Genomic DNA, 18,893 nt, shown 5'->3' with positions numbered 1-18,893 from the left:
AGTGACATACTTTCCATTATCATGGGTCTCTGACTAATGCATGAATTGACTAATTAACATAATACAATGGTATGCAGGCCCGTAAAACGATTTTGAGAAGGGGGGTGTCGAAGATATTCCGAAAGGCCCTCCCAGCCACGCTCTTTGTATGTTATGCATATTACAGATTGAATATATATCATACTTACTAAGTAAATGAACAACAAAAGAGATCAACACAAATAATAACAACTTCTTTATTATCACATATATATCAAGAATTAAAATTAGTTATGATAAAAATCTTTGTGCATGCTGTCAGTGTACAAACAAAAAACATGGAATTAACAAAAGACGTGTCGATACATTTGAACAATTCTAAGACGAGAAGGGAGTTTTGGAGGACGGATTTTAAAGATGGTCTGCTGTCAGCTTAAGTAAATCAAGATATCACAAACAAAGGGACGGAACAGTTTTGAAAAGCATTTGAACAATACACATTTGAAAATCATGCTTATAAATATGAATGACGTGTGGTGAGCAAATGAATAACGCACACTTTGCTCACCTGCCAACATCATTCCATGTGATTTTCAAAAAATAAAATGTGCTTCTGTAATGTATTTACCTCATTTACATATATAACGTTTTGATCAACTTATTGCAGCAGCCGAGAACAGTGTTATGACCGTTTTTATTTGAACGTGATTGGTCAGTGACAATATGACGTCACAAGGCATTCACATCACTACGACTGCTTCTAGAACTGTTTAGTTTTATGTAGACACTCATCAATAATGTGTGTACAGTAATCTTTGGTTTGGAGGCGTGCAGTGGTGAGGTATGTGAGAAGTTGACCTGTTTTCCCTGATTACATTAAAGCACTACGCTACATTAAAACTCCACTCTGCATTTCTCCCCTAGCTATAAAAAGAGAAACTCCAAAATCTCCAAAATCTATCAGTCCGAGAGTTTTGACCTCAAAAAATTCCTTTGGACAAGTAAAATGTGATAGTACATTTTATACTGGTTAAATTATTGAAATTTCTGGAATACAAGACTCTGAATCTGCATTCTATCAGCTAAATAAGCTCCCTAATAATTTTCAAAAAGGAAACCGCAGTACATTAAATTGTATAATGGAAAATCAAATCTGTTCTAAAATGAAAGTGAAAATGACGTAATGAATAAACATGCATGGTTCTGTGACTCTGGATATTAGCATGGAAGAACTCTCTACAATTAACTGTGATCAAGTGATGATTACTTCCGTGTTACCGGTAAATAATGATTCTGATTACAGATTTTAATTTCTTAGTTAATAGGTTAGACAAGTTTAATCCGTGGAATTGGTGGAGGGCAGTTATCCTGTGGTCTTGTCCATTGATGCATCAATCCCCCTTACTGTTTGCTGAGTATTCGTGTTTAGTGCAGTTTTTGTGAGTTCATGCCCACTTCCTCCAATGCTTTCACCTCTTCAAGTTTCCTGTGGGCCGCATGGACTCGACACGATTCTGTAGGTCGTCAATTCGCACATCCTTCAGGTGAATCAGATGCTCCAATCGACTGATCTTGGCTTGTAAAATCTGTAAGGTATACACACAACAAGTGAAGTACACAACAGCAACTGTCACTTTTAATTACAGTATACTATCCTATACTGTATAATCTTAAGTGTGCATTAACTGCTAAATCATAGCATTCATTATGACAGCACATTAGTCATTTAAAAATACATTCTGATATTACTCAACTAATTCACATTTTGATCAACCTCTCACTTACATACATATCTGACTATCCCCTAACATAATAGTTTACAACTTTGGTTATCCCCTAACCTACTAGTTTACAACTCTGACTATCCCCTAACATAATAGTTTACAACTTTAGTTATCCCCTAACCTAATAGTTTACAACTCTGACTATCCCCTAATGTAATAGTTTACAACTTTGGTTATCCCCTAACCTAATAGTTTACAACTTTGGTTATCCCCTAATGTAATAGTTTACATCTCTAACTATCCCCCAATGTAAAAATTTACAACTGACTATCCCCTGATATAAAAATTTACATATCTGACTATCCCTAATATAAAAATTTACATCTCTGACTATCCCCTAATGTAATAATTTACATCTTACAGGATTTATAGGAATCGGACTATCCCCTAATGTAATAGTTTACATCTCTAACTATAATAGACTATCCCCTAATGTAATAGTTTACAACTCTGACTATCCTCTAATGTAATAGTTTACAACTCTGACTATCCTCTAATGTAATAGTTTACAACTCTGACTATTCTCTAATGTAATAGTTTACAACTCTGACTATTCTCTAATGTAATAGTTTACAACTCTGACTATTCTCTAATGTAATAGTTTACAACTCTGACTATCCTCTAATGTAATAGTTTACAACTCTGACTATCCTCTAATGTAATAGTTTACAACTCTGACTATCCTCTAATGTAATAGTTTACAACTTTGGTTATCCTCTAATGTAATAGTTTACAACTTTGGTTATCCTCTAATGTAATAGTTTACAACTCTGACTATTCTCTAATGTAATAGTTTACAACTCTGACTATTCTCTAATGTAATAGTTTACAACTCTGACTATCCTCTAATGTAATAGTTTACAACTCTGACTATCCCCTAATGTAATAATTTACACCTCTAACTATCCCCCAATGTAAAACTTTACATATCTGACTATCCCCTAATGTAAAAATTTACATCTCTGACTATCCCTTCCTTTGTAGCTTAATATCCCTTTCATTTACAGTAAGCATATATAACGATCCATTAACCTTTAAACCACCTGTATAAGTTTCATTTTTGCTTGTTTTCCTGTCATTTAAAACTTCTGTGAATATAACTATAACATACAGATATAGAGACATACATAAAATCGACATGAAAGTGATCATTATAAACCTATGTGACAAGAAACATTGAAAACAACTAGGAGTGAATTTAAAACTGTATAGTAGGTCACCCACCTTCATCTACCATATACTGTAGAATCATAGATATATGTGAGGATTTATTATCATGTAATTTCGCGATAGGCATCAATATATTGATTTTAATTTTCGGGTGCTAAAATACATGTAAGAACTCTTAACAGACAATGCGCAAATTCATGTTCATTCAATTTGACGTATACGAATTATTTGTCACATTAAATACTCGCGTAAAATAAGGAATCTACTGTTCCTTTATAGTCCACACATTTGGCTACACCTTTAAGATCTACACCTTTAAGATTTACACCTTTAAGATCTACACCTTTAAGATTTACACCTTTAAGATCTACAACTTTAAGATCTACATCTTTAAGATCTACACCTTTAAGATCTACATCTTTAAGATTTACACCTTTAAGATCTACACCTTTAAGATCACACCTTTAAGATCTACACTTTTAAGATCACACCATTAAGATCTACACCTTTAAGATCTACATCTTTAAGATTTACACCTTTAAGATCTACACCTTTAAGATCACACCTTTAAGATCTACACCTTTAAGATCACACCTTTAAGATCTACACTTTTAAGATCACACCATTAAGATCTACACCTTTAAGATCTACATCTTTAAGATTTACACCTTTAAGATCTACACCTTTAAGATCACACCTTTAAGATCTACACCTTTAAGATCACACCTTTAAGATCTACAACTTTAAGATCTACACCTTTAAGATCTACAACTTTAAGATTTACACCTTTAGATCTACACCTTTAAGATCTACATCTCCAACTATTGTATATCTTTATAAGCTACCTTTCACCTACCTTTATAGTCTCATCCTTGGCCAGACATTCCTGCACCTTTTCCTCAAACAGTAGCCTTGGAACATGATCAGCCTCGGCCATGTTGTGGACGATTCTCTGTTTTGGTTTGTCTGAGTAATGGTCATACCTGTAATCACACGAACACACACCTGTACTTACTACACTACAACAAAACAGTAGAGTTTACATCAATACCAAATCAAGCTATTTTCTTCTCCCCCCCCCCCCCCCCCCCCCCCTCTCTGTTTTGCGTCCCTGTGCTGGTAGGTTTTGAAGCCCCAAACCTTACAACAAACAAACAAATTTCGTACATTGAATATCTTTTTTTTTCTCGAGCAGATAAAAGATTATTTTATGAGTTAATTCAATTTTATTTCAACATGTTGAAAGTGCAAAAGTATTATGATTATTACAATGAATATAGTCAATATATTCTAATTTTACATATTGTTGGGTATTTGTGATGCTAATAAATCAAATAGACAAAGTTTTTGTTATATCTTATATGATCAGACATTGCAAAAAGGTATTTTTGTTTTGTATGCTTGCTTGTTTTTTTGTTTTGTATGCTTGCTTGTTTTTTTGCTTTGTATGCTTGCTTGTTTTTTTTTGTTTTGTATGCTTGCTTGTTTTTTTGTTTTGTATGCTTGCTTGTTTTTTTGCTTTGTATGCTTGCTTGTTTTTTTGTTTTGTATGCTTGCTTGTTTTTTTTGTTTTGTATGCTTGCTTGTTTTTTTGTTTTGTATGCTTGCTTGTTTTTTTTTGTTTTGTATGCTTGCTTGTTTTTTTGTTTTGTATGCTTGCTTGTTTTTTTACCCCCGGCTGGCTGATAGGTTACACAATTTTGAAAGGACACAAAGCTGAGAAAATACAAGAAATGGCCTTATAAAGTTATACATGCCATTTTTGCTCAGAATTTTAAGCTGTTTAGTAAGTACAGTTCAATCCATCAATCCTTTAAAGCAAACACACATCACAAGAAGACAAAAACAGCAATGAAAATGACTCTGTACCCGTTACATATCACCTCAACACTGTGCTTGCAATAAACTAATCTATCATACTTTTGCTATCAATTTTTCATGCATATATGTGCATTCTGTAACATGTCATACAACCACTAACTATCAAAGTGATACACATACATGAATCATTATCTTAATTTGTGATTGAATTTTAGAAACTCAGATAAAATCTTGTAGAATACAGCAGGGAAGGTTATTCAATTTCTACTGCACAGATATATTGTTTTGTAAAGTGATCTAAACTATTAACTAATAAGTCTCATAATGATTATAAAAAGAAAACAGTCATTCTGAGAGAATACCTAAGGTAATGCAATCCCTCGAAACAACTCATCGAAGCAGAAGACACCATAATGTTTCTCATCAATGTACAATGCTTCAACAAACTCCTCCAGACAACATATGGTTTGTGAAACATGAATGTTTAGATGGTAGTTACTTTTTTTTTCAAGGTTGAAAAGTCACTAACCTTGGTGATATATTTAAAAGCTTCAATCTAAGAATATGTATGCACATTATGGATCGAGACACAATCAACCTCTGCTGGATCCAATGCTTAGCCATGGTTAAAATCGTGTTCATAGAAAATATAGTTTAAGGGTAATAATTTGCACCGATAAATATCACATTTCTTCATGCACATTTGCACATGATGGTTTAAATTGTACCAAGTTAGAATAAAATGTTCCCTAATTAACAGTGTATGAGACTTAATGAGAAAGTATTAGACTGGAGTTAAAAGATCCACACAGAAACAAGACAGTACATATACAGATAGATGAAGAAAAAAGACTTTCTCCAACTTTGTGCTTGGTAATATGACTTACAGGAAAAGAAACAGTACATTTTTACACATCAAATATGAGTATGAATATCAAAGAACAGAGTGTGTGTGAACACTGCAGAATCTACTGTATAAAGACAAGGCAACAGAACATATCCCTGGCTGATACCTTTCTAATTTATCTAGAGTAATCACTTCCTTGTCATCAGCAACTCGAGTCAAATACCTGTAAATCACCAAACTTTGTTACACTAAACACCAGCAAAGTTAAACTAACACCTTTACCATGTTTCAACATGAACTAATGCTCTTCAATGTTAATTTTATCATGTTATTTTTCCTTGATGTAAGTCATGCTGTTATTATGATGACATGCATATATTTCACAGCAAACATGAGACCTATACCCCATCATTTCAAATACTCCAGCATGTCTTATTGACACGTTCTGAATCCTAAATAAAATAGGTTACAATTGAACTGTGTTATCATTTCTGTGAAAGTCTTACCAATGACTGTCAAAACATGTATCTTGAAATATGTAAAACAGAATTGAACATTCTTATCATTAACTAGTATCATCAATTACACAAACATTCTCTAGAAGTATACCAAATATACAGCCATTTTACTAATTGTATTTAACAAGTTAAAAGGCACTAAATACTTCACTTTATTCTTTAACAAAGGCCAAAAAATAATTCTATATTTTTTTGTAATGTTTATCAATGGAACAGGATACTAACATTTATGCTCTGGTTGTAAACTTGTTTTGGGTGGATGGGAGAAGTTGATTGTAAATTTGTCAGGGGGTGGGATGGGGGAGGGGGGGGGTAATAATAAACATGTCAGAGATATGGTAGGATGCTGATTGTAAGCTTGTAAAGAGCATGGAAGGAAGCTGATCATAAAATTATAATGAGTGTGGAAGGAGGATGGTCATAAACTTGTAAGGGATGTGAAAGGAAAAGGATTGTAAACTTTAAAGAAGAATGGGGGGGATGCTGATAATAAACTTGTAATGTGTGTGGAAGGAAGCTGAAAGCAAACTCGTCAGGGATAAGATGGAAAAGGCAGCTGATTGTAAAACTTATTAGAGCATCACGCTCAAAATCACACGGCCTCTCACCTCTCTCGGCGCGCGTTTGAATCCCGCTCACACCGGTAAGTGAAAAAGTTTCCCAGTTTACTTTCGGAAAGTTGGTGGTCTCTTCCCAGGTACATTGTATCTGGGTTCTTTCTTCCACCAATAAAAACTGGGCACCACCAGATAATAACTTAAAAATTGTTGAGTGTGGCGGAAAACATCAATAAATCAATCAACATATTAGGAGTGGGGAATGACTGTAAACTTGACAAGAGGTGGAGGAGGAAGCTGATTGTAAAATTATCAGGGGTGGGGAGGGGGAAGGAGGCTGATTGTAAACTTATCAGGGGTGGGGAGTGGGAGGAGACTGATTGTAAACTTATCAGGGGTGGGGAGGGGGAGGAGACTGATTGTAAACTTGTCAAGGGTGGGGAAGGAGGCTGATTGTAAACTTATAAGGGGTGGGGAGTGGGAGGAGACTGATTGTAAACTTATCAGGGGTGGGGAGGAGACTGATTGTAAACTTGTCAAGGGTGGGGAAGGAGGCTGATTGTAAACTTATCAGGGGTGGGGAGGGGGAGGAGACTGATTGTAAACTTATCAGGGGTGGGGAGGGGGAGGAAGCTGATTGTAAACTTGTCAAGGGTGGGGAGGGGGAGGAAGCTGATTGTAAACTTGTCAAGGGTAGGGAGGGGGAGGAAGCTGATTGTAAACTTATCAGGGGTGGGGAGGGGGAGGAGGCTGATTGTAAACTTGTCAGGGGTGGGGAAGGAGGCTGATTGTAAACTTGTAAGGGGTGGGGAAGGGGGAGGAGTCTGATTGTAAAATTGTCAAGGGTGGGGAGGAGGAGGCTGATTGTAAACTTGTCAAGGGTGGGGAGGAGGAGGCTGATTGTAAACTTGTCAAGGGTGGGGAGGAGGAGGCTGATTGTAAACTTATCAGGGGTGGGGAGGGGAAGGAGGCTGATTGTAAACTTGTCAGGGGTGGGGAAGAAGGCTGATTGTAAACTTATCAGGGGTGGGGAGGGGGAGGAGGCTGATTGTAAACTTGTCAAGGGTAGGAGGGGGAGGAAGCTGATTGTAAACTTATCAGGGGTGGGGAGGGGGAGGAGGCTGATTGTAAACTTGTCAGGGGTGGGGAAGGAGGCTGATTGTAAACTTATCAGGGGTGGGGAGGGGGAGGAGGAGGCTGATTGTAAGCTTGTCAAGGGTAGGGAGGGGGAGGAGGCTGATTGTAAACTTGTCAAGGGTAGGGAGGGGGAGGAAGCTGATTGTAAACTTATCAGGGGTGGGGAGGGGGAGGAGGCTGATTGTAAACTTGTCAGGGGTGGGGAAGAAGGCTGATTGTAAACTTATCAGGGGTGGGGAAGGAGGCTGATTGTAAACTTGTCAGGGGTGGGGAAGGAGGCTGATTGTAAACTTGCCAAGGGTGGGGAGGGGAAGGAGGCTGATTGTAAACTTGCCAAGGGTGGGGAGGGGAAGGAGGCTGATTGTAAACTTGCCAAGGGTGGGGAGGGGAAGGAGGCTGATTGTAAACTTGCCAAGGGTGGGGAGGGGAAGGAGGCTGAATGTAAATTGTCAAGGGTAGGGAAGGAGGCTGATTGTCAATTTGTCAGGGGTGGGGAAGGATGCCGATTGTAAACTTGTCAGGGGTGGGGAAGAGGAGGCTGATTGTAAACTTGTCAAGGGTGGGGAGGAGGAGGCTGATTGTAAACTTATCAGGGGTGGGGAGGGGGAGGAGGCTGATTGTAAACTTGTCAAGGGTAGGAGGGGGAGGAAGCTGATTGTAAACTTATCAGGGGTGGGGAGGGGGAGGAGGCTGATTGTAAACTTGTCAGGGGTGGGGAAGGAGGCTGATTGTAAACTTATCAGGGGTGGGGAGGGGGAGGAGGAGGCTGATTGTAAGCTTGTCAAGGGTAGGGAGGGGGAGGAGGCTGATTGTAAACTTGTCAAGGGTAGGGAGGGGGAGGAAGCTGATTGTAAACTTATCAGGGGTGGGGAGGGGGAGGAGGCTGATTGTAAACTTGTCAGGGGTGGGGAAGAAGGCTGATTGTAAACTTATCAGGGGTGGGGAAGGAGGCTGATTGTAAACTTGTCAGGGGTGGGGAAGGAGGCTGATTGTAAACTTGCCAAGGGTGGGGAGGGGAAGGAGGCTGATTGTAAACTTGCCAAGGGTGGGGAGGGGAAGGAGGCTGATTGTAAACTTGCCAAGGGTGGGGAGGGGAAGGAGGCTGATTGTAAACTTGCCAAGGGTGGGGAGGGGAAGGAGGCTGAATGTAAATTGTCAAGGGTAGGGAAGGAGGCTGATTGTCAATTTGTCAGGGGTGGGGAAGGATGCCGATTGTAAACTTGTCAGGGGTGGGGAAGAGGAGGCTGATTGTAAACTTGTCAAGGGTGGGGAGGAGGAGGCTGATTGTAAACTTATCAGGGGTGGGGAGGGGAAGGAGGCTGATTGTAAACTTGTCAGGGGTGGGGAAGAAGGCTGATTGTAAACTTATCAGGGGTGGGGAGGGGGAGGAGGCTGATTGTAAACTTGTCAAGGGTAGGAGGGGGAGGAAGCTGATTGTAAACTTATCAGGGGTGGGGAGGGGGAGGAGGCTGATTGTAAACTTGTCAGGGGTGGGGAAGGAGGCTGATTGTAAACTTATCAGGGGTGGGGAGGGGGAGGAGGAGGCTGATTGTAAGCTTGTCAAGGGTAGGGAGGGGGAGGAGGCTGATTGTAAACTTGTCAAGGGTAGGGAGGGGGAGGAAGCTGATTGTAAACGTATCAGGGGTGGGTGGGGGGAGGAGGCTGATTGTAAACTTGTCAGGGGTGGGGAAGAAGGCTGATTGTAAACTTATCAGGGGTGGGGAAGGAGGCTGATTGTAAACTTGTCAGGGGTGGGGAAGGAGGCTGATTGTAAACTTGTCAGGGGTGGGGAAGGAGGCTGATTGTAAACTTGCCAAGGGTGGGGAGGGGAAGGAGGCTGATTGTAAACTTACCAAGGGTGGGGAGGGGAAGGAGGCTGAATGTAAATTGTCAAGGGTAGGGAAGGAGGCTGATTGTCAATTTGTCAGGGGTGGGGAAGGATGCCGATTGTAAACTTGTCAGGGGTGGGGAAGAAGGTTGATTGTAAACTTGTCAGGGGGTGGGGAAGGAGGCTGCATGATTTACACTTCTTGGTGTGGATGGGGGGGGGGGCTGATTACAAACTTTTATGAACTTACCCTCCTCTGGTGGGGCTGCCTCCCTTTTTACCTCGCCCTGGAGATCCTAGAAATGACAGAGTTAAGAATGATAAATTTCATTCATTAACTGAAGCTTACTCTAAGATAACATTGATTTCTAGTCTGTAAAGTAGATAGTCACAAAATATTAGTACATCTATTATCATGAAGATCTATGAGATTCTTTATACTCAATAGAAATTTGTACCATTTACACAATGAGATACATGCACCATATTTAGGGATGTGCAGTGATATTGATATTTATTATATACCCATCAAGGTTTCGTTTTTTGATACTGTCGATTTCACAGAGTGTAGTCCAATTTTCCGGATCACACTCTGTGATTTTCTTATTCTGAATCAGTATCCTCTGAAACTGATGATGTCACAATGCATCAATGCAACATTTTTTATGGAATTCAATATATCAACTGCATCACAAACAAAACTGCATACACAAAATACAATTTCACTGTATGTCTGTGTTTTAGATAATTTGGATTACATCTATTATTTTATAAATGTGGATTTAAAAATATATAAAGGGGTATATAATAAGTTTATCATTACTACAGTAACTTGATCCAAAGAGTATGTGGATCAATTGTCTCGTTGACAGGCGCTGATCATCAGATTAAACTCGAAGCATCTCGTGTGATCTGATGATCCACGCCTGTCAACTCGATGTGATTCGACTCTTCGGATCAAGTTACTGTAGTAATAATATATATTCATCATCATGTATTGCAAATATTTACTGTACATTCATAGTCATTAAAAACATGGAGCTAAACAAGCATGTGAGGTAAAGGTTTTGCTTGTGTGTGAGTGAAAAATTCTCTAAGGGTGACTATAAAACAAATAAAACAAAACCAAATGTACATAAGACTAAAGACGAACACAACAGTGACAAGACTAATGTTATAGGATCCAGCCTTTCACATTGAGGACATAAACAAATATTTGCAACATCCTTAATACAGTGCAGTGTGGAAAATCTTTTTGACACCCTTCATCCTTTTCCCCACAACTGAATTTCAGAAAATATAGCTTTCCATTCAAAATACTTTCATCATATGACATCTACACTGCTAGAGTAGCCCTACTTTTTATTCAGAAAAAGCAAAACATTTAAATAACCCAAAATTCAGAATTTTTAATTGTCTTGTTTTAATTAAAAATTATCATTCCTTAAATGAACCATTGAAATTTTCCCAATATTTTATCAGCAATAAATAGGTGCTGTTTTAATGTGGTTTTATTTCTTCGTAAAAAAAAAAAAACCAACAATATTTCAATTAAAATTGACATAAAAACCAAAATAATAATTTTAAAAAAATAATAAAATCACGAAATATTAAGAAAAACTAGATTGTTTGTATTAGGGAAGATATAAAAACAAGGTACACACAACCTTGACATTTGTCCCTTAATTAGTATAGTCTTTAACGAAAATTGGATTACACTTACTAGTAAATAGTGTCACTGCTTACAATTGAAATTCAAAATCCATACCAAAAATGTTCTGATGTACTTGGATTACCCTCTAGCACTAACACTCATTAACATCCACCCTAACTCAGAGAGCCATGCAAAACAATCCAAGAATTCTACAGACCAAGACTCAATACTAGAGAAATCCCAATTTAACACACACACACCCCCCCCCCAACAGAATTAGGTCTTATATTACTAAGCACCCTGACTCTGTATGTAAAGGAATTGAACAGAAAACATTTTACTTTGTTGGTGGTGTTCTGTGAGCTTGACCTTTTTGACCCTATGATTCTTAAATTGATAAGTAAATTTTGACATGCTGGAAATGTTAGCATATTTTGGCAGATGAAGGATATTTGTCAGATATCAGATTTCATGTGATAGAAATTTTGACCATTACAAATACCTGGGATTAATATCCACCCAAATTAAATTAATATGCAAACATTTCAAAATAATATTTTGAGAAAATTGGTCAAATATATGATACATGTGTTGCATATGAAGTTTCAAATTCAGCTAGTGTCTGCAGACAAATTATTTTTATGTTGGTGTCTGTCAGCTTGACCTCTTTTTGACCCCCTAACACCTTTAGGGCCATTGTACAATACTGGGAATCAAAACATTGGAAATATTCATTTTTCATCTTCTTTAGGAATGGTTACAGGTTTTTTTTTAAATCTACATGAATTGACAGACAGACAGACAGACAGACAGACAGATGGACAGACATGTGGGAAGAGTAAATCATGCATGTGAAGAGATACACAAAGTGGTCGTGTGTGACAATTAAAATATACACATCATACACCTCTGTAAACCGTGTAATATATGTAGCACTACAGAATATATATAGGCTTGTCTACACACTGTACATATGTGCTCTAAAGTGATAAAAGGACATTACTGTTGACAAAGTTAGGTTTCTTTGAGGCACGACCTTGAGAAAACACAAAACACTGTTAAAGTACTAATGTCACACATATCACACTGTAGTCCTTAATGTGTCAGAGAAGAGAGGGGGGTTTATGCAGACTATAAAAACAGGAAAAAATCTATAAATGAAACTCATTCATAAAGAATTCAGTCTCTTTAGGATTACTTATATGTTATGTAATACATGTAGACCGGCTCGTGCACTCATTTGTGTTAAGCGATCAGTGCATGAGAGGATCTAACATGAATTTTGATTAGACTGTTCAGAATTATTGTGAAAACTGAATCAGGAAGCTGTCATGATTTATATTTATGTATCTCCAAGTGTAAATCTGTACTCAAAGTACATCTAGTGAACAGTAGTCAGTAATACTTTATTTGGTCTGATATTAGTACATTTAAAGGTATGAATGATAAGTGTGCATGTTTGACAAATCAAAAATAGTTTTAGCACATGTATCGATCTTGCAGAAGGACATTTCTCACCTACTTGTGTTTGCTCTGAGACTATTTAAGATCGACATTGAATGCGTACCCATGTATTGGTCTGCCTCAGGCTGGTCGTTTTCATTCCGCCTACCTCCGTGTGGCCGCTGCTGAGAGGTTCTCTTCATTTCCCATTCTGCCCGCTCTATTCTCCGCTTCAACATTCTCAACAGCAACTCGATGGTTCCATGCTTTGCGTTTGCTAAATCCCGAATAAGTGTGTCCGACAACTCAAATCTAAATTTCTTAAACACCTTCCTACAGTTATAAACAAGGAATAGCATATAAATCTCATCATCAATGCCAAGCATACATGCTCATATTAAAAGATAAATACACTTGATTAAATCAATCTTCAGGTTAAAATGATTTTCAAACTTCAGAGCAATATTAATTACTAAAACATTTACTTTTATGGAATTTTTTTTACTGTGTGAGTTGACTCACATTTATTTATTGATGCTGAGATTTCAATAAAAATGATATGTCCTCCTTATGGCAGATCAGCAATGTCAAAAAAATTGGAGGTCATGATGTACATTTTTGACCCCCCCTCCCCTATTTTTTCAACTATGCACTTTAACCACATTTAATCAAATTGTGGGTTACAAATGAAAAACAAACAATAATTAACTTTAGGTCTGATAATTATTCGATAAGGAGTTTGACTTTAGAAACAAATTTTACAAGATATAATATAACATTATGATTTACAACAGCATTGAGTATAGGAAAGCAAACATGCAGATAACGATATAATATTACATAACTATGTGTAGCGCATTAAACACAGAGAAAATAGAAGACTATATAGAGCTCTAGCTTGACATACCACCCAAGCTATCTATTTCTCTGTATAGGACTCTAGCTTGACATACCACCCAAGCTATCTATTTCTCTGGATAGAACTCTAGCTTGACATACCACCCAAGCTATCTATTTCTCTGGATAGAACTCATTCTTAGTGTAAATCCCCTATTCTTTTTTCATGTGACTACTAGCAGTATATTGACTGGACTCGATAATATTACATTGACCTTTGACCAGACGAAATAGTTATTATTTAGTGTATTGACCTATGATTTTTAACCAGGCCCTATCATAGAATATATTCTCTAAACAGGCTCATTACATTAAGTACTATATTGACCTATCCTTTCTAACCAGGCTCATTATATATTGACCTAGATCCTAAAATCAGTATAACAGTGGATTACTGTATTAACCTGTCTTCTGGTAACTGAACTCAATCATAATATATTGGCCTATTCTAGCCAAACTTTTCCTATTTTATTTAGTTATATTATCTGAAGACAAATCATTTTGTGCTCATTTTAGCAAATCTGTGAGCGGGTGTAGTCTGTGTGTTGAATTTAGTGACATGGCAGATGACAGTTACAGAATTAATCAGTCCCCCTAACATTTAATTGACAATATTGATGTGGTCAAAATTATTTCATCAGGAAGAATCCTACAATCTGTACATGTTTGTACAACCTCGGAGCAGTCTACTGGCTTTAAAGATGGAGACACTTTGATTAAGTGCTCTAATATATATGTTTCCTGTCTAACATACAGATTTTAATCCCCAGTGTCAGAGGAGATTATAGTGATTTATCAATCTTTGACTAATCAGAATGTCTGCATGATGTAGAATAAATATACAAACTATAAATGGCAGGGAGAACAGATAAGGATCGAGGTTCTCGTTGTTATAGGGGATCCTCAAATTTACCTATTCAGGTAGTACCAGTTCTCCATCTTTTTGGAGGTGGAGTTGGCTGTGCTGTAGTTGTGTTTCTGCACCAAATGGGGGAATTTATGGTGCATGATCTCAGAGACCAGAACTGAAAGTAAGCACATGGTGTAGAAAACAACAGGTCACATTCAAATTAGTGAGTACATTTAACTGTGTTGCTGTGACAACCCTGTGGTTAAATGTGTATCTGGCAAGTGCTAGTTATGTATCACACAACTGATACAGTTAGCATTTTACTAATCCTAACTCAAACTACACAGAATTCATTCATATATAAGATAGGTCTTTACTTTAATTAATAATTGAATGATATTGGTAGGGCTGAAATATCTGCTTTAATACTTCCTGTCTGTGAGCGTATGTTGGTACATGTAAATCTACAATAACACCCTCTGTCATTGTCTGATACCCACGGCTCATATTGTCTTTTACTCATCATGTGAGTTCATAGACGAAATAAGCCAATTTAAGGATCTGACAATGTCACCCACCTTGCAAAACAAGACTCATCAAATGGCAGGAAATTCCTAAAATCAGATGTAGCTTATGGGTGCTCTTGTCAACCAATGACTACTTCAGCAATTATACTAATTCATTCAGAACTGAATTTGAATTTTACAAATCCCCCATCATTCTTAGTATAGCAACAATTATAGCAATGGACTTTGAAGTAGTGTTCAGAATGTGAATTGACATATCTGCTTAGGTCAGCATTTGAAGTACAGTGTTCACAAATGGCATTGGTGTATCTGCTTAGGTCAGCATTTGGAGTAGTTTTACATGATTTATACACCTTAAATCTGCATTTGAAAAATGGTACTACTTGCTTCATAACCTAATCTACATTTGGAGTATAAGTATTGCATATGTACTTGCTTTATACACTTAGGTCTGTATTTGGAGTATGGTATTACTTGTTTTATTCACCTTATCAGGCCTGGAGGTTATAAAACTGTTTTGAGCACTTTTCATACTCAAGCTCTGTGCTCTAAATCATACTCATATTCAAAAGTGAATGTTATAAAACTTTTATAAATTTAAATCATTCTCACACTTGAATGGAGTACATGCATGCTCAAGATTTTTTTTTAGTATACTGGGAGCTTGCTCAGAGTTATATTAAAAACAAACATATGGCTGAGTTTGAGTATGGTAAAAGTTTTATAACCTCCAGGCTTGTATTTTGGAGTGTGGTACCATTGCTTTATTTATTTAACCTGTCAGATCTATATTTTGGAGTGTGGTATTGCTTTATCTGATCATCTGATCTGTATTTGGAGTGTAGTATTGCTATCTGATCTGTATTTGGAGTGTGGTATTGCTATCTGATCTTTAATTTGGAGTGTAGTATTATTTGCTAAATATTCACTATTCTACATCCGAATACGTTACTGCTAAACATTTTACTGCTAATACTATGTGTTGACATTCATCTTAATCACTGATTGGGCGATCCTACCCTATTCCAATTTAGAAAATAACATTATTTTACTCTGCAGAAATCATTAAATAATTTGCTGTTGCTTTATGGGTGCATTTTCTGAATTGTGTGGTATCGATAGAGCAACAAAAGAACAATGAATGCTAAACAGAATTCTAATTAGAAAAGAAAAGTCAACAGAACTGAAAATTTATTTGAAGTAAAAATTGATGCACTATATTTTGTTTTGTTAAATATAATTTAGAATGAAATAGTTATGATAGATAAAGATAATATTGGGAAATTACACATACAACCAGCTAATATTGCATAGCTATACAAAATGCTACAGGAATCAAATCACCTGGATAACAAATCTAAAAATGTACTGAAAGATGACATGGAAAACAATAAAGAATCTTCTTCAGAGTTTGAAATGTTAGTCAAGAAAAAAAAACTGAACAATTATTAATTTAAATGCCAAATAAAAAAAAAATTCACTCTGATTGCCCAGTGAACAGTGTTTTCCAGGAGACGTGAAGTTAATTAACGTTAGCTATACAACACCAAAAACCAGAGATGTATTCAGACAGCATGTGACCTTTCTGTACCTGTTCAGGAGAAGCCAGTTCTCCCTCTTTTGACTGCTAGAATTGGCAGCGGTGTAGTTGTGTGTTTGAACCAGTTGTGGTATATAATGTCGGACAATCTCTGCCACCAACACTACAGTACAATTAATTGCCAATGAAATTTATCTTAACTTTTATGTGCTGTTGAAATGATAAAAGTCCTCTTGATATTGAGCTCTGGGACAATATCTCCCAGTACAAGAGGTGGATTTATTGCGAAGCATAGATCTGTAGTATGTTACATCATAGTATATCATGTCGCATTTTATTAAGAGTGTTATACTCACATTAAAGCATTACTCACCGTACTACTTTAATGCAAGAACTTGATTTATATAATAATATCAACAAATGTTGTTTTAATATATTGATGGATACCCTTCTCTACATACTGCATGAAGCACTGCAGTGGCAGATCCAGTACTGTGCACACCTCCACACGCCTCAGAAATTAATATGATCCATTTATTATAGAAATTAATATATATAATTATATATGTAAGACTCTAAAGTGTGATGGTCGCTCCAAAGTGCAATGGTCACGCCAAAGTACGATGGTCCCTCTCCTATAGGCACGCTACACCAAAGTGCGATGGTCTGGCAAGCCAAAGTGTGATGGCCCATGATTTGTAGGTGCACCACATTAAAGTGCGATGGTCTGACACTCCAAAGTCCGATGGTTGTGGGGTAGAGTAACGTTTGTGACGTCATGTTATTATAACATCATTCGTAATGTCTTTCAAAATCCAACGTCAGTTTGCACCAACGAAGGTTCTTTCTGCTGGCACCAATGTTTTCAGGATATCGGAGAAAGGCACGGGTGATTAAGATTTACATGGACGATAGCAAGGGCAAGGTATTGTGAGAATGGCAAAGTACTTTGACCAAACATGCTGACATGATCATCAAATTTTATTATTTGTGATGTACATGTAATAAATTCCTGGGGGGGGTTATGCTATAATGCAAAGCATTCTATGCGATTTCACGTTGGAAAATTTTATGTTCATTAACACGACAACTAAATGGTAATGAATGAAGATTTTATCATTATAACTATTTTGCATTGATATTTTGGTGAAATAACTCACGGTTGGTAAGTCTGTACCAAAACACTGTGTGTATTCAGTTTTACAAACCATCGGACCTTGGCGTATCACTCCATCTCCATCACACATTGGCACATTAATGAGTACCATCGCACTTTGGCACATTCGTCTCACACCATCGCACTTTGGCATGTCACACCGTCGCACTTCGACGCATGAGTGTGAACCATCGCATCAGAGTCTGGTGCAGACCATCGCACTTTGGCGAGACCATCACACTTTAGAGTCCCATCGCACTTTGGAGTCCTAAATATATATATGTCTTATTTGGAAGATTAATTTTTTAACAACAAGGGAGCTTTTCCCCTGGCCCCTGACCAGGGCTTCCTATCCCTCCCCCCCCCCCTCCCCCACCTTTTGGAATTTCTTGATCTACCACGGCATCAAATATTGAGTTTGCATTTTATCCATATACTTTGAGTCTGAAAAGGTTTTTCTATCAGATTTTGTGCAAATCATATCAATTCATATAGAACTAGTCTATAACAGCCATTCTTCAGAAAACGTTTCAAAAATATAAAGCAAATTAGATTCAACAGTTTAATCCTAATACCGAGCAAAGCTCGGACAAGCAGAAGGCCCGTCCACAAAGCAAGGTTCTAAAGGTAACACATATGTAAAGAAAAAAATGAGAAAATCAGCAAATGAATAAAGATAATCTCTACATTTGTTCACTGAAAATTTTGAAGCGAGTGCGTGCCGTTAACCACTATGCTAACCGGTCTAAAATATTTCGGGTGTGGTCTGGGGTGTCAGTCAAAACCACAGCCGGCAGTCGAATCTCGCTCAGATCAATGTCATGATACATGGTTAGTTCATAACATCTTTACTTTTTATTCATAAAAGTAATTTTACCTCCATCAGAAAAATCTCTGGATATGTTTTTCTTTGGTCTGGACAGAGGGATGGTGTCAATCCATGTGTAAAGTTCTTCTAATTCCGCATCATCGAAATCATCTAAACCGGAACCGCTCGACTGAAGTTTATCTAATGACATTTTTCAGCTAGTTGAATTCGGCCTAAAACTTTATGATCCAACAAAAAGTGTTAATTTGACAGAATAAAACGATTCCTTTATCATTATGTACACAAAAGCGTCCATAGTTGTTGTTGTCAACGAATTTCCCGTCATGCACCTCGGTATTCCGGAAGTTTGATCATTT

The 18,893-nt window shown here is 37.2% G+C and overlaps 1 protein-coding gene across 10 annotated transcripts; it reads right to left on the bottom strand.

Moving 5' to 3' along the window:
• Window positions 1-217: 217 nt before the first annotated feature.
• On the bottom strand, window positions 218-18,872 carry LOC125657496 (sperm flagellar protein 1-like). Of its 10 annotated transcripts, none has more exons than XM_048888083.2 (8): window positions 18,586-18,872; window positions 14,549-14,660; window positions 12,863-13,071; window positions 12,299-12,331; window positions 9,892-9,937; window positions 6,006-6,053; window positions 3,790-3,916; window positions 218-1,565 (listed from the first exon to the last, which is right to left on the bottom strand). In XM_048888083.2, the coding sequence occupies exons 1-8, from the start codon at window positions 18,725-18,727 to the stop codon at window positions 1,449-1,451; spliced, it is 834 nt and encodes a 277-aa protein (XP_048744040.2). In that variant the 5' UTR covers window positions 18,728-18,872; the 3' UTR covers window positions 218-1,448. The 10 variants fall into 10 exon arrangements, with proteins under 10 accessions (XP_048744040.2, XP_048744038.2, XP_048744039.2 ...); XM_048888081.2 differs by lacking the exon at window positions 6,006-6,053 and adding an exon at window positions 5,768-5,824; XM_048888082.2 differs by lacking the exons at window positions 6,006-6,053; window positions 14,549-14,660 and adding exons at window positions 5,768-5,824; window positions 16,604-16,715 and having other exon boundaries at window positions 18,586-18,871.
• Between the last annotated feature and the right edge of the window lie 21 nt (window positions 18,873-18,893).

Source organism: Ostrea edulis, chromosome 9 (assembly GCF_947568905.1).
Source record: "Ostrea edulis chromosome 9, xbOstEdul1.1, whole genome shotgun sequence".
In the NCBI taxonomy this organism is placed as follows: domain Eukaryota; kingdom Metazoa; phylum Mollusca; class Bivalvia; order Ostreida; family Ostreidae; genus Ostrea; species Ostrea edulis.
The sequence above is the reverse complement of the archived record's forward strand: the minus strand, read 5'-3'. Positions and strand labels throughout refer to the sequence as shown.